General features: G+C 44.3%; 1 protein-coding gene across 1 annotated transcript; it reads left to right on the forward strand.

The window, feature by feature from the left end:
• Positions 1-304: 304 nt before the first annotated feature.
• On the forward strand, positions 305-15,386 carry col1a2 (collagen, type I, alpha 2). The gene is made up of 50 exons (XM_086062144.1): positions 305-506; positions 1,945-1,949; positions 2,898-2,933; positions 3,269-3,352; positions 3,655-3,702; positions 3,790-3,834; positions 3,933-3,986; positions 4,068-4,121; positions 4,208-4,261; positions 4,349-4,402; positions 4,663-4,716; positions 4,801-4,845; positions 4,940-5,038; positions 5,117-5,170; positions 5,258-5,356; positions 5,462-5,506; positions 5,615-5,713; positions 5,805-5,858; positions 5,954-6,061; positions 6,143-6,196; positions 6,273-6,371; positions 6,517-6,570; positions 6,656-6,754; positions 6,860-6,913; positions 7,197-7,250; positions 7,345-7,398; positions 7,686-7,739; positions 7,835-7,879; positions 7,968-8,066; positions 8,177-8,284; positions 8,376-8,429; positions 8,532-8,585; positions 8,823-8,876; positions 8,966-9,019; positions 9,111-9,218; positions 9,333-9,386; positions 10,183-10,236; positions 10,314-10,475; positions 10,550-10,657; positions 10,747-10,854; positions 11,069-11,122; positions 11,190-11,297; positions 11,375-11,428; positions 11,544-11,651; positions 11,786-11,839; positions 11,935-12,042; positions 12,118-12,361; positions 12,442-12,626; positions 12,718-12,960; positions 14,358-15,386. The coding sequence occupies exons 1-50, from the start codon at positions 437-439 to the stop codon at positions 14,502-14,504; spliced, it is 4,050 nt and encodes a 1,349-aa protein (XP_085918270.1). The 5' UTR covers positions 305-436; the 3' UTR covers positions 14,505-15,386.
• The last annotated feature ends 266 nt before the right edge of the window (positions 15,387-15,652 follow it).

The raw sequence follows: 15,652 nt of genomic DNA on the forward strand, positions 1-15,652 counted from the left end.
CGTGGGCCTCCCTCTCTCTTTTAAACGTCCACGCTGTCCACGTCCTCAAAAAGAATGGATCTAATTAAATCGATGCACTCGTCATCACGGAGTTTTTTTCTTTCTTTCTTTTTTTCGCCAAACGAGCTCCGGTGGCGGCCGAGAGGAGGCTGGGAGATGCAGGACCACATGACGACGCGAGGGAGAGAGGGAGAGAGGGATGGGAGTCAGATTGGGTTTCTCGTCTCTCATTGGCCGGTGGGCTGACTTTCGACACGCAGACCCGGGACCCTCCTGCCGTATAAATAGGCCTGATAGAACATTATTATTCTAGCATCACGGCTGCAGGCTTCTGCTCAGTTTGGAGTTACTCGCGTCATCTCAACTGTATGCCTGCTTGAAGGTGGTTTAAAAAGAGGGGCACAGCAGCACAAGGAGTCTGCATGTCTATTTAGACATGCTCAGCTTTGTGGATACCCGGATTCTGTTGCTGCTTGCAGTAACTTTATACCTAGCAACATGTCAATGTAAGTTTTTTTTACCATATCTGCTCTTTTGTCTCCTGGATATTTTCACCCACGCTGCTTGAGGATCTTTTTTTTTTTTTTGGCTTTTGGGTTGGAACTTACTTCAACGTCAAGACAGACAGCTCAAATCACTGCTGCTTTAAAACGAAAAAAAAAAAAAAATCTACGGAATGAGTTCATTCGGAGGAATCTTCGGTTTTTTCCAAGGATACAATAATTATCATAGGAGTAGTTGCACTCCTGAGAAAAGAAAAAAGTTTGGCTTTTGAACGAGATGTCGAAAGTAGTCGTGAAAGCTTTTAGATCGGTTAGAATTATTTAAAAATGTTTTTTTATCCTAAAGTTAAGGGAAGAAAAGAGTTGGGGCGTTGTACTTAATGTTCCATCCAGACATCCAGGGATGAAGATTGATTGTAGGAAAAAATGCAATCCTGCCCCCTGGTGGCCATTGGTGTGAACTACACCTCTGGCCCAATTTAATTGAGACTAACTTGACGCCAGTTAATGCAAAGTAGAAATTACTCTGACCATTATTACATGTTAATTTTTTTAATGTGTCAGATTATATCTGTACAGTATTATATTTATCCTACATTTGACTATAATCCAGTTAAAACCACAAATGATCGAATCGTGTATTATTTAATTACAACTGTATTTCAATAATAATATATGTGATTAACGCTTTTAAATGGGAACGTTCTACATTTTAAATCAATACCTTAAAAGGTTGAGATCAACTTCTCTCATCACTTGGTGTGTCCTTCTGCGCCACCTTGTGGTCTAAATTAGACACGCCACTTTAGAGTTCATGGGGAGGTCCTGCTCAGCCAAAAGCCAAGCTGGACTAGCTGGTCCACATTGAGAGAGGCCTCCGGTGTCCCGTTTGTGCTAATGCACATTGTAGCACTGCGAGATATAACAAAAACAGTCGTCAGATAATCAAAATGAACATTTTCATCAACTTTGAAGAATCAGTTCAGTCATCTTGCAATATACAGTTGACTAACAAAGCAAAGTATAAAGTACTTTAAGTTATATTGTGCATTTTACAACTGTTGTCATTTTTATGTCGTTTGCTATGTTTGGCTGTACTTGTCTTTGAGGCACGTTCTATACCTGCCCAGGCCTGACTTCATAGCAGCCAGGAATGCTTTGATTGACATTGCTGTTGAAAGGCATTTAAAGTGGGCTGTGACCAATGTCTAGCACATGTCTAGCCACCGAAAACCTCCAGGAAATCGCTACATTTGTTCATCCTTACAACACATTTAAGCATTGTAACAGAAATGTAACGATATGATTTGAAGCTAGCAATGACAGTTTGTCTTGCTCTTGTGTTGCTTCTGTGTTCTAACGGTGTCTTCCCTTTTTCTCCCCCACAACCGCCTCCTCTCCCTCTGCCTCCTCTTCATCTGTCATCTGTGCGACGCTGCAGTCTCGGTTAGTACACACATGCATGCAAACATGAAAACAGTGTGCAGATATTGTTACCTTGTCTTGTGTTGACGACCCAAAAAAAAACATGCGCATATCCCAGAAAATGATGCCGCCTGTGCGATTTGAGCAATCTCAACCACAGTTTAGGATTGATAAATGTGCGCCCCCTCGACGAAGGTCCTGTCGTGGGATAGGTGCGAGTCCGACTGGCTGAAGACCGTGTCGAGGAAAGCTTAAACCACCAGGCACCCTCAGGGTCCTGCATGGCACAAAGGATCCTTTCTAAGGGCTGCAGCGAGGGGCAGCGGCCTTCCCTTGCCTCCTCATCACTTCAGCCAATGATTACATATCAGATCTCGGACTGATAAGTCTCAGTAATCAAAACAATATGACAATTTTTAATTCAATTCTACATCCCATTCCTAGTGATGAAAATGGGAACTCACCATTGGGATTGCCCAAAATACACTTTGTTTACATCTTCAGCGGCACTATTTATATTTGGCTGCCTCATTATCATCGTCTGCTGTTGCTCAGATACACCTGCGCATTGCTGTGCTTTGAGACTTATGGTGTATGATACGCAAAAAGATGACACTTTATAAAGATGTTCATCAACTTACATCTATGTATCTTATTTCCCTTCTAAGGGTGTGAAGGTGAGCACGTAATGTTTCCCTTATGTGTGGTTTGCCACCTTACGGCACGGCACATCAGAGCATTTGAGTTTTTAGCATCGCTCAAACGGCAACGTTTTGTCATGCCCCGTCACTGAAAATGTGCCCTGCTCAAGTTTGTTGACGTGCACATTTGATGTACCTGCTCTGCATCTAGTGCTTTATGCAGATCTGTTTAGGGTTAGAGGAGAGGGAAGGGGCTGCTTTTCAAGCAGCTCAGCTGAGAGACATCTGGTGTGTGTTTTAAGCTGACTCGCTTATTTTCCTGCCGTAGGGCCCCCGAGGAGACAAAGGACCTCGAGGTGACAGGGTAAGCTAAAAATCTGGATTGGATTGATTTTCATGTTAATTCATGTTAGTTGTTGTGTTTTTTTTTTTTTATGACAAATGTTAGATGTTAGACATTTTGTTGACATGGTTTGACCTTCTAACCTTATTAGGCCACATCCCATTTTGCATGGACCCCATGTCAACATGGTAGCCATGCTAATGTTTTTGCTTAATTCATCTCATAGCAATTGTATTTTTAGCAATATGATACACTCATGGGTACAGCTATGAAGTATTTTGCTATGGAAACGCAATAATAAAATCACAATTGTAGCTTGAGAGCTTACCTCATGGCCACATGTCTCTGTTGTATAGGGTCCCCAGGGACCTGATGGAAAAGATGGAAAACCTGGACTTCCCGGCCCCGCTGGCCCCCCTGGACCCCCTGGACTCGGAGGAGTACGTTCCCCCCCCCCTTTTTTTTAAAAAATTATTATTATTATTTGTAAAAACTGAAACAAAAACTACAAAGCATGAAAAAATGAGACTGTTTGGCGATGTGTATACGACGTGATCCATATTGGTCAAAGGTCAACTGCGTGTTACTTCTTGAGTCTGATGACATCACTTCCTCTTAACTTGGCATGACTTTAATTTGCAACCTACTGTAAATCTCTTTATTATTATTTTTTTGAGTGCACTGACTTCACATGTATTTTTTTTTGTGTGTAAATAACAAACTCTATTTTTGTCTTTTGCAGAACTTTGCTGCTCAGTATTCCAAGCCCCCAGATCCAGTGTCACCCGCTGTGAGGACCTTGTCACACACTAATGCACCAAAGCCACATTTCCTCCAACACATTACATGATTCACACTTGATTGTTTTTCGCTTTAGGGTGTGATGGGCAACAGAGGTCCTCCCGGAGCTTCTGGAGCCCCTGTAAGTTTGATATTTGGACTCAAATCACAATCTGGTGTTACACTTGTGCCACTGGCGTTATCATGACTGAAAGCTGCACTTGTGATTTGTCTTGACAGGGACCTCAAGGACACACCGGACACCCTGGTGAGCCTGGCGAGCCTGGACAGACTGTAAGATCATTTTTAATGTACTCCCAAAATTCAAAATGGGGAGGAGAATCGTTGTCATAACACTCTTGTTTTATGTCAAAGGGTCCCGTTGGTGCCCGTGGTCCCCCTGGACCTCCTGGCAAAGCTGGAGAGGACGTAAGTAAACAATGGTGTCAAAACAAATGCTGACATTGTTTTTTTCGTTCTTTTGGGATTAAATTGAGCCACTTTTCCACTCTCAGGGTAACAATGGCAGACCTGGCAAGCCCGGAGACAGAGGTACCCCCGGCGCTCAGGTAAGCAGCTGGCCTGAGCACAACACTTTCATGTAATGGAACCACACCGATTTGTCTCTCTAACATTGCGTTTGTTTTGAACTACAGGGTGCTCGTGGATTCCCCGGAACCCCTGGACTTCCCGGAATGAAGGGACACAGAGTAAGTAGCACGCTTGGCATGAGGCAATCTGGACCAAAATGGCGTCACATGAGACCAAAATTGCACAAAAGTGGATTTTTGCTCTGCAATAAAAATAAAAAAACTATATTCTTACTTGACATCGAGAAGCTAATCTTAGCCTTAAAATAACCATTCAATTACCCTTGCTATAGTTCCCTTTGGATTACTCATCATTTTCATGCCACCATTTTATTTATTATGCCATATCATATAATGACCTTTTCTTTTCCTTTTTTCAGGGTTACAATGGTTTGGATGGACGCAAGGGAGAGCCTGGTGCCGCTGGAGTCAAGGTAAGAAAGCGGGTCAACCGTCTCCTCTCTTGCTTATTACAGATGATGAAGCACACGAAGCTCACCTTCTCCTCCTCAATGTAGGGTGAGGCTGGCGCACACGGAGCTGCTGGAAGACCAGGACTTGTTGTAAGTGTCGCATGCCACTCGGCTTCCCACTTCGACTCAATTAGCAGATCATTATCCCGTGAGTGAACACACATCTGCGCTTTGCCCCATCCAGGGACCTCGCGGTCTGGCTGGTGAGAGAGGCCGTGCCGGCCCTGGTGGCCCCGTTGGTGCTCGTGGTGCTGATGGCAACACTGGACCCGCTGGTGCTGCTGTAAGAACCATCCCAAAATGGTGGCCGTAATACATTATATTTGGGGCTGTGCATTCTGACTGTGGCTGCTCTCCACAGGGACCCGTTGGCGCTGCTGGTGCCCCAGGTTTCCCCGGTGGCCCCGGACCCAAGGTAGGCCTCATTTAGTTTGATTAACTTTTCCAAAGCACAGATCAGATAGGCCCTGTGTATTGATTGGATGATTTCCGCCATTCACAGGGAGAGGTTGGACCTGTTGGTTCTACTGGTCCCTCTGGACCTCAGGGAGCTAGAGGAGAGCCCGGTTCCAATGGTGCCGTTGGCCCCGTTGGTCCCCTTGTAAGTACACTACTGTTGCTTACCTTTTTTTAATAGATTGATATCAGTGTGATTTTTTTTCTATTCTTTCTGTTGTTTACGTATTGGATTTCTGTTCTTTCTTAGGGTAACCCTGGTGCTAATGGCCTGAACGGAGCCAAGGGAGCTTCTGTAAGTGATTAAACAATTTGCATGACCTTAATCATATATGTATACATGCAATAATAGCCAAAAAGTTGCTCGGTGGAACTCATGTGCCACTTTTGTTTGCCCTTTTAGGGTGCTGCCGGTGTTTCTGGAGCTCCTGGATTCCCCGGACCCAGAGGAGGACCCGGACCTCAGGGACCCCAGGGTGCTTCTGGTCCCAGAGGCCTTGCTGTAAGTCAACATTCACAATTAACACTAAAGCAAAAAGTTGTGCAAGTTCAAGCATATAAATTGCGTTTTGTTTCTGTTGCACCTGTTTTAGGGAGATCCCGGTGTTCAGGGTGTGAAGGGAGACGTTGGTGCCAAGGGTGAGCCTGTAAGTTTGAAAGACATCCTACTCGTGTTTGATCGTTTCCTTGTCACGTTGACGTCTGGTTAATTGCGCGGTCCTCCATTCGTTGCTTTCTGCAGGGTAGCGCTGGACCTCAGGGTACCCCCGGACCTCAGGGCGAGGAGGGCAAACGTGGATCTACTGGCGAGATCGGTGCTTCCGGCCCCGTTGGTAGCCGTGGATCTAGAGTGAGTGATTGGTGCCGATGGTCGTAACGAACGCCATCTTGTTTTGGGGATCACCTGACAGGCCTTGTGTGTCTCCTCTAGGGTTCTCCCGGAAGCCGTGGAATGCCCGGAACTGAGGGAAGAGTCGGCCCTCTTGTAAGTAAAGCTTCACACAAGACTTTGAGACTCGTTTTTTGCTCCTGGTTTTTCATCTTATGGTATGTCATGGTAGGGTATGCCTGGTGCTCGTGGAGCCACCGGCTCTGCTGGAGCTCGTGGAGCCCCTGGAGATGCTGGCCGTGCTGGTGAGCCTGGATCTGCTGGTCTCAGAGTGGGTATTGTTTGTCTAATTCCGCCATTGATATAATTTAGGCCTTCCAATTCGACGTTGCGATGTGTGTCACAGGAACAAAACCCTGATGAAACACAAATGTAAACTAACAACAACACATTTAACCAGAACATGTTTTCAACAGGGTCACCCCGGAAGCCCCGGAAACTCTGGACCCCCAGGAAAGGAGGGACCTTCTGTGAGTAACCTTCCAAATATAAGGTAGCGAGAAAAAAAAGCTTTCATGCTCTGACCATGCGAATCGTTACGGTTCCCTCCTGTAGGGTCCTGCTGGACAAGATGGCCGCACCGGTGCTCCCGGCCCAGCTGGACCTAGAGGCCAGCCTGGAAACATCGGCTTCCCTGGACCCAAGGGACCCTCTGTAAGTAGAGTCACGATGACTAAAAACTAATGAGGGAATAAACAAGTATAGTTAGCTTAAAAGCGCACAACGCCATCTTAACTTTTTGACTTGAATGTCTTCTAGGGTGAGCTTGGCAAACCCGGAGAGAAGGGATCTGTTGGAGCTACTGGACTGAGAGTAAGTGCCCCCCTTGTGGCCATCTTATGAATAGGAACTAGAAATGAGAAATGAGAAGAATAGAAAATTGCTATATTGGGGTATCTAGGTCTTTCTTTAAAATGATCTGTCATTGTTTGTTGGGGGGGAAAGTACTCGTATCGATCAAGAGTTGAGTACACGTACTGGTATCAGTCTGAAAAATAGTGATGTCGAACATCCCTAATGATAATAATAATATCCAATACAATTGAACATGTACTCAGTAGTCTGCTGTGATAATCATATGAATGTCTGTGTGTAGGGACCTTCTGGCCCTGATGGTAACAATGGCGCCACTGGCCCCCTGGGAGTTTCTGTAAGTATCCGTGTGCTATTTAACAATTTAAAACCATTTACATGTTTTATAATAGCATATTACTGTAACCTTGTTTTGCTCTTTCCTGTTATAGGGTGGTTCTGGTGAGAAGGGAGAGCAGGGACCTGCTGGATCTCCTGGTTTCCAGGTTTGAATGCCTTTTTTGCTACTGATAATTCAAAAATAAAAAAATCAGTTCACTTCAAAAAGTGAATAAAAGGTGAATTTTTTTACTTTTAGTGAGGCACACTTAATTGTTCTGCTTGTCACTATACGTCACTGGCAAAGAAAGATAAACAAAGATAATTATTTTTAATAAATACTTTTTGGAGCAATTGAGTCAAAAAAAATTATAAGTATGCTAACATGTATTCAGTCATTTATTAATTACAACCAATCCAATTGTCTTACTCAAGTGTTTTTATACATTTTCAGGGTCTGCCTGGACCCGCTGGTTCTGCTGGAGAGGCTGGCAAGGCTGGAGATAGAGTAAGTACTTATCACAAACACACATAAAATGAACATTATGCAATGCACATTTAATGCATAAAAAGCTTATATGACGCCTGTTGTGTCCCTAACAGGGTATCCCAGGAGACCAGGGAGTCGCTGGACTTGCTGGTGCCAAGGTAAATGATTTGTTGTCCACATTATATTGGTTGTTATTTGTGAAGCTTTGTGGACTTTCCACTGATAAGCCTCTGTGTCCTCCTACAGGGAGAGCGTGGTAACCCCGGTGCTGGTGGATCCTCCGGACCTCAGGGACCTATGGGAGCCCGTGGTGCTGCTGGAGCTCCTGGTACCGACGGTGCCAAGGTAAGATGTTAGCTGCGGAGACCCGGTTAGGCCAAGCGTGACTCAAAAAAAGAAACAGTCCATGTCATTTGCAGCCAAAATGAACCCGAGCTTTTTCAATCCACTTCCAGGGAGAGCCTGGCATTGGTGGACATGTTGGTGCTCCTGGACACCAGGGAGCTGGCGGCATGCCCGGAGAGCGTGGAGTCGCCGGTCCCGCTGGAGTCAAGGGAGAGAAGGTCAGCGCAGAAAGTCGTGACAAGACAAGATCCAGGGCATTTCGATTTTGAGTCGTAGGTCTGACGCAAACTCTCACTGTTCTTATCACAGGGAGAGGTTGGACACAAAGGACCCGACGGCAATGGCGGAAGAGACGGTGCCCGTGTAAGTGCACTTCTTACCTTCAGTCACTTCACACTCAAATCAATGCTGATGATTTCCAAAGCAGCGACATGCTCTTAAACGTCTTCTCTTGTTGATTTGTAGGGTGTCCCCGGATCCGCTGGACCCCCAGGACCCACAGGAGCCAATGGCGACAAGGCAAGCATATGACACAAGCTTCCGGAATTAGACGTCTTAGATGTAGCTGCGTCTTTAATATTCAACATCACTTGATGGGCATTTTCAAATGCAACTAAAAATAAGGATAATTGTCAATCCTATAATTCAGTATGACACGGCATCAACCAAACAAAATATTTATCGTCAATATGATTTAACATACATGTATATGATACAGTGTGCTCTTCATACTCACTTACAAATGGTCTTTTATAGGGTGAGAGTGGCTCTTTCGGACCCGCTGGACCTTCCGGAGTCCGTGGTGCCTCTGTAAGTGTTATTGATCCCAAATGTAGAAAACAAATTCAATCATATATGCATTATGTTGCTGAGTGCGGGTATCTTTATATTCACCATAGGGCGAGCGTGGAGAGGTTGGACCCGCCGGAGCCCCTGGATTCGCTGGAGCCCCTGTAAGATGACACCCTCTCACCTACAAAATGGATCAGTACTCCATAATGATCAGACACAATAGCCAAGCGCTGTTCTCGCTTCACCCTACAGGGCGCTAACGGACAGACCGGAGCAAGAGGAGAGCGTGGACTTGCCGGAGGAAAGGGAGATGCTGGCCCCGCTGGACAAGCTGGACAAGCTGGACCATCTGGACCTTCTGTGAGTTGTCGTTTCTGGTCACGGCATTAACGTTCACATGCATTAAAAATGACTGTTATGTTATGTAATCATTGGTTGACAGTAATGTGAAATTCAATCTGACCTTCTTTTCAGGGTCCTTCCGGACCTGCTGGACCTACTGGCCCTCGTGGAGATAATGGACCTCAGGTGAGTCTTTAAAAAAAATACTCATTAATTATTCTTCAGCACATTTGTTATAGTAAGATTTTGCAGTTACTGCACACCAAAAAAAAAATAATGTTACTCTTACTGGAAAGCCTACCTTTAAAAAAATTGGGCAGTATTGCAAGGCCCTAGTCTTTAATTTTGTGGAGGAATATTGAGAAAATGGCAGTCAGTATATCACAGTGACGTAACATTTATTGAGCTCGGGCATCCATTGAATGTTAGAAAAATCTCACAGCACACAAAAAAAAGTCCCAAAAAGTATGATTACTGATTTAACTATGATCTCATCTCCGTTCACTCACAAATTGAACTCACTGGAAGCCATTTTGTTGTATGAATGGCAACAGGTGGATGTTAACAGGTTAATTGTAAAGTGCGCCCTCTAGTGGAAAGCATTTAATTGTTCTGCCTTTCAGTATCATCGCTGGCATGCATATTGTATAATGAGCAAAAATATATTTGTAATGAATAATTTTGGCAAATTCTCATGGCACCCGAGCTTGGAATCAATGACCTAATAATTATTATTATTTTTTAATATTTTAAAATGTATTTTTAAATTGGTCATTTCCATCATGGCCCTACATGTCTTTCATAATAAGTGGCTTTCCATGCTCTACAAAAGTCAAATTTGTTGATTTTCCAAACTCGATCATTTTTGTTAAAATAATACAACGCTTTTATTGCCAATCAATTAAACATAGCAACTGAGTTGTTAAAATGTCATTATTTATTTGCCATTTGGGATTCTTTACTTCCTATTTTTTCATAATAGGGTCTGACTGGTTTCCCTGGAGCTGCTGGCAGAATTGGCCCCGCTGGATCTGCTGTAAGCACATTTCACATTAGTTTGGGTCATCGAGAGCCCCCAAAAAGCACAAATTTCATATTTTCCCCTCCTACCAGGGTATTGTCGGACCCTCTGGCCTTGCTGGTCCCATTGGTAAAGATGGTCCCCGTGGTGTCCGTGGAGACGTTGGCCCCGCTGGCTCCGCTGGAGAGCAGGGTATGGTTGGACCCCCTGGCCCCGCTGGAGAGAAGGGACCTTCTGGAGAGTCTGGACCTGCTGTAAGTTTGAATGCACATACAACCACAATGATAGTCATCGTTCATTCGTTTCATGATGCTCTGCTTGGGTTTAGGGTCCTCCTGGTACTCCTGGAACTTCTGGACCTCTTGGTCTTCAAGGATTTGTCGGTCTTCCTGGAGCTAGAGGCGATCGTGGTACTCCTGGTGGTCCCGGCGCTCTCGTGAGTATTGAAGTTTATGACCTCACAGAATGATTTTTTGTATATTATTTCATGCATCGGTATTTATTGTCGATTTTGTCACATCCTAGGGAGAGCCTGGTAGACTCGGACCTGCTGGTGCCGCTGGTGCCCGTGGCCCCGCTGGTAACATTGGTATGCCTGGTATGACCGGACCTCAGGGAGAGGCTGGACGTGAGGTACTATAATGCAGTACAATATACCATCTTATGCTCAGAGATGGCGAAACCAGGTCCAGAATGCTGCTGGTTGAGTAGACGCACCTGTGGCTAAAGCCAAAACTGTGGCAGGGTTTTTACTTTCTGGACCTGGATTTGCCACCTCTACTAATATTGATGAAGGGATGAGAACGTACAATGTTGGGTTTTAAACGTTACATTTCAACATCCGCAGGGCAACTCTGGTAACGATGGTCCTCCTGGTCGTCCTGGTGCTGCTGGTATCAAGGTATAAATATCAATATATATTTTACTTTCTGTTCTGGTCCTCACCTGCCTGTTCTCGCTGTGCTCAGGGAGACCGCGGTGACCCCGGTCCCTCTGGTGCTTTGGGACTTTCTGGTGCTCCCGGACCCGCTGGCCCCAGCGGAGCCGTCGGAAGAGCCGGAAACCGTGGAGACTCTGTACGTTTCCATAGCAACCAACTATTTCCATCATCGATTTGTGACAAACATTTATTGACCCTATGTCAACGCCACAGGGCTTCACCGGACCTGCTGGAGTTGCTGGAGCTGCTGGAGCTAGAGGTGCCGCTGTAAGTAGAACTACCATCTTACACGCCGGCCTCCCTAAAACTAAATCATATCATGATCACATGTGCCGCAGAAGTCAACATGACAATGCCATGTATGTCCTTGTATGTCTTCTAGGGGCCCGCTGGAGTCCGTGGCGAGAAGGGAGTTGCCGGAGACAAAGGAGATTTCGGAATGAAGGGTCTTCGTGGACATCCTGGTCTGCAGGGAGTGCAAGGACCTTCTGTGAGTGAAGCGCACCGCCATGATACGCAAGAAAAAATAGTGTCCCAATAGTGAGAGGATCAATTATTGATGATAGGACTAATATATCTGCATACAGCGCATACAATGTCATTTAATGGCATCTCTCCATCCAGGGTGCCCCTGGTGACACCGGATCTGCTGGTGCTAATGGACCCTCTGGACCCAGAGTGAGTGAAATGTTAATAATTTCCTCTTACGTCCAGGTCAGTTGTAAGTTGGTTATCGGTTGGAAATGTGACCAACGTGTTTCTCTCTACTTCAGGGTGGCGCCGGACCCCACGGACCTCCTGGTAAGGATGGTAGAGCTGGTGCCCACGGTACTATTGGCACTTCTGGTGCTCGTGGTGCCCCCGGACACATCGGCCCTGTTGTAAGTACTCTTACAAGTGAATATTTCAAACTTGTAGTACAGATGTATATCAAAGATGGGTTGCATCTCTCATAGGGTCCCCCTGGACCTCCCGGTCTGCCCGGACCTCCCGGCGCTGCTGGCGGTAGCTACGATCTGTCTGGATACGATGAGTACAGAGCTGACCAGCCCGCCATGAGAGCTAAGGATTACGAGGTTGACGCCACCATCAAGTCCCTCAACACTCAGATTGAGAACCTGCTCACCCCTGAGGGATCCAGGAAGAACCCCGCCCGCACTTGCCGTGACATCAAGCTCGGCCACCCCGAGTGGACCAGCGGTGAGTGGAAATCTCGGAGAAATCGCAGTTGACGTTAAATCACGCAAGCCAAACCAATCGCGACCCTTCCTGCCCCGTAGGATTCTACTGGATCGACCCCAACCAGGGTTGCATCAACGACGCCATCAGGGTCTTCTGCGACTTCGCCACCCGCGAGACTTGCATCCACGCCCAACCCGAGAGCATCGCCAAGAAGAACTGGTTCAGAAGCACAGAGAACAAGAAGCACGTCTGGTTCGGAGAGACCATCAACGGCGGAACCGAGGTGAGCTGCCGCCGAGAGCCGAAACGCAACATTTCACGCCGTGAGAACGTCACAATGACAACAAACGACAACTGCATGGCGTCTCTTGCAGTTCGCCTACAACGACGAGACCATCAGCTCTCAAAGCATGGCCACCCAGCTGGCCTTCATGCGCCTGCTGTCCAACCAGGCTAGCCAGAACATCACCTACCACTGCAAGAACAGCGTTGCCTACATGGATGCTGAGAGCGGCAGCCTGAACAAGGCTGTGGTGCTCGGCGGCTCCAACGATGTGGAGCTGAGGGCTGAGGGCAACAGCCGTTTCACCTTCTCGGTGGTGGAGGACGGTTGCACTGTGAGTAGAGCTTTCCTTTCCATTATTATCCATGGCGACGAGTAGAGTCAATGCAAGTTTTAGCTGTCGTTTTTATTTATGCATGTCATTTATTTAGGTTATTAGTAACTTTTTTCATTCACTTAGTTTTAGTTTTTAGAGAAGTTTTTTTTATTAGTTTTAATTTTAGTTTTTTTTAATATAATGCCGTATTTGTCAAGGGCTAGCTAGATGGGGGAAAAAAGTCACTATGTAAATTTTTAGAGCGTGTTTGTTAGTTCTGATTAGTTTTAGCATTCATTTTTGTTATGTATGGTTTATTTGTTGAGGGCAAGATAAAAAATAATGTCACTACGTAAATTTTTAGAGCGGGTTTGTTAGTTATTATTCATACTAATTTTTTTTAATATATATATATATATATATATATATATATATATGGCATATTTGTTGAGTGCAAGAGGAAAAAAGGGTAATTACGTAAAAAAAAATTTAGCGTGTTTGGTCGTTTTTTATTAGTTTTAGTGTTAGTTTTAGTTTTTTTTATATGCCGTATTTGCTGAGGGCAAGATGAGAAATAATGTCAGTATGTCAATTTTTACAGCGGATTTGTTAGATTTTATTAGTTTTAGATATTTTTTATATATATATTTGGCACATTTGTTGAGTGCAAGGTGAAAAATTAGGGTTTGTTCGTTTTTATTAGTTTTAGTATTTTAGTTTTTTCTTCTGTACAGCTCTACAGTAATACCGAAATAAATACATTTAAAAATGAACCACAAAAGCTCATGTATGGTATTAATTGACAAAAATTCTAACAAAATGACATTTTTTGCTGTTAATTATAGTTAGTTTTATCAATGTAAAATGTAGTTTCAGTTTACTTTCTTTTTAGTACTCTTGTTTTTATTTTATTTCAGAAGTCAGCCCAACATTTTTCCTTACAATAATATGTTGTAACTTCCCCACTTCTGATTACTATTGCGTTCATGGAATATGAATAAAGCAGCAACATCCACCCATTTTGCCACTTTACTGTCAACAAAAAAATTATATCACAGTTGCTCAAGGCTCAGCTTACGAGTTGACCAATCACGGCTCACCTGTTTGCTGAGTTTGGTCATATGACGTTCTGTTGAGCTGTGATTGGTCGTTACGTAAGCCCTGAGCAACTGTGATGTCATTTTCAGTTTACAGCAAGTGACAAAATGGCCGCCCCATGAGATGGATAAAAACGGGTAGCTGTTGCTGCTTAATTCATTTCCCATGAATGCAAAATTAATCAGAATGCTGTGTTTAGATTAGTAGGGGTGCAATTGATCGTTTTTGTTAATTAATCAAATAATTGTCTGAGCCATGTGTCTTGGTTTGCACCATTCTAAAATGTGTTCTCTTTTCCCTGTGCCCCCCCTCCGCAGAGACACACTGGTGAGTGGAGCAAGACAGTGATTGAGTACAGAACAAATAAACCATCTCGCCTGCCCATCCTCGACATTGCACCTATGGACATTGGTGGAGCTGATCAGGAGTTTGGTTTGGACATTGGCCCAGTCTGTTTCAAATAAATAGACTCATGATAAATTAACACCCCAAAAGAGAGAAAGAACGAAAAAAACAAAATCTCTGCCCTTCTTTCTGTGTTGTTTTTTTTTTTTAAATGCTGATTTCTCACTGCGCAACCACTTGCTTAAGATGGGCAACTATCGGAGAGGACTGAACGGACTGAACGGAGCGATTGTGCAATGCAAATTAATACAGCAACTCAAAGGAACGCGGGAAAACACCTTGTCGTGGGACATCATGTCATCCTTTTGTAAAAAATAAAAGAAGTGTAATAAAAACGCTGAAAGTAAGCATCACTTTGTGGTCTTTGTATATCTTCCAAAGAGGAGGTTTAAAACCACAATTTCCATGAAAATAAGGTTTGAACTACCTCATGCATGTACTTCAATAGGCAAAACCCGGGTCCACAACAGAGATGTTTGGGCTTCTAATGCTTCAAGCGTTGTCCCGTATCAGAAGGTGCTCGGTAACTTGAAGCGGAAATCAATGGTGCTAAAATGCAGCTGTGGACAAAACCACTTTTATCTGTATTATTTTGTATTGATCTTTAAGGAGTTTTGCATTAGTCCTCTGATACGCTCCCACTTTAAGCAGGTGGAACACCTCTAAACCTGATGTCTAGTATTTGTTTCATGTTTTTTGTTTGTCTTGAAATTTTTAGTTTGTTTTGGTTTTTTGGTTCAGGCTTTTTACCTTTCAAATCACACATCCCGAGTTCATACTGACATCCCATCCTCATCCGATTCTGAATGGATTTTAGGCGGCATATCTCTCTCAAGAATGACATCGCAAAGTCTATTGTACCTATTTTGTATATGTGAGATGTTTAAATAAATTGTGAAAAGTTCTGAAATAAAGCATGTCCAATGTTCCAAAACACACTACTCATTGACTTAAGTGCTTTCATGTCGACACAAAATTCAGTGTCACTTGTGTTTTGTCAGTAGTTTGGTTGATGACTTTGTCGTCATTGGTCTCAACATCTATCACGGAAACGCAGTCATATCGTGTTTTCTTTACGCCGTTGTTGCTTCTCATCAGCACCTTCAGTATACATTTGAATGTACAGTCAAAACATGTTTACCCTTTTCATGCCAATGTGTGATTACTAACATGTCTTTTCTTGTACATAGGCATCCTTTCGTGTTGC

Source organism: Leptonotus elevatus, chromosome 19 (genome assembly GCF_054856555.1).
Source record: "Leptonotus elevatus isolate MCC_2025b chromosome 19, RoL_Lele_1.0, whole genome shotgun sequence".
Lineage (NCBI taxonomy): Eukaryota > Metazoa > Chordata > Actinopteri > Syngnathiformes > Syngnathidae > Leptonotus > Leptonotus elevatus.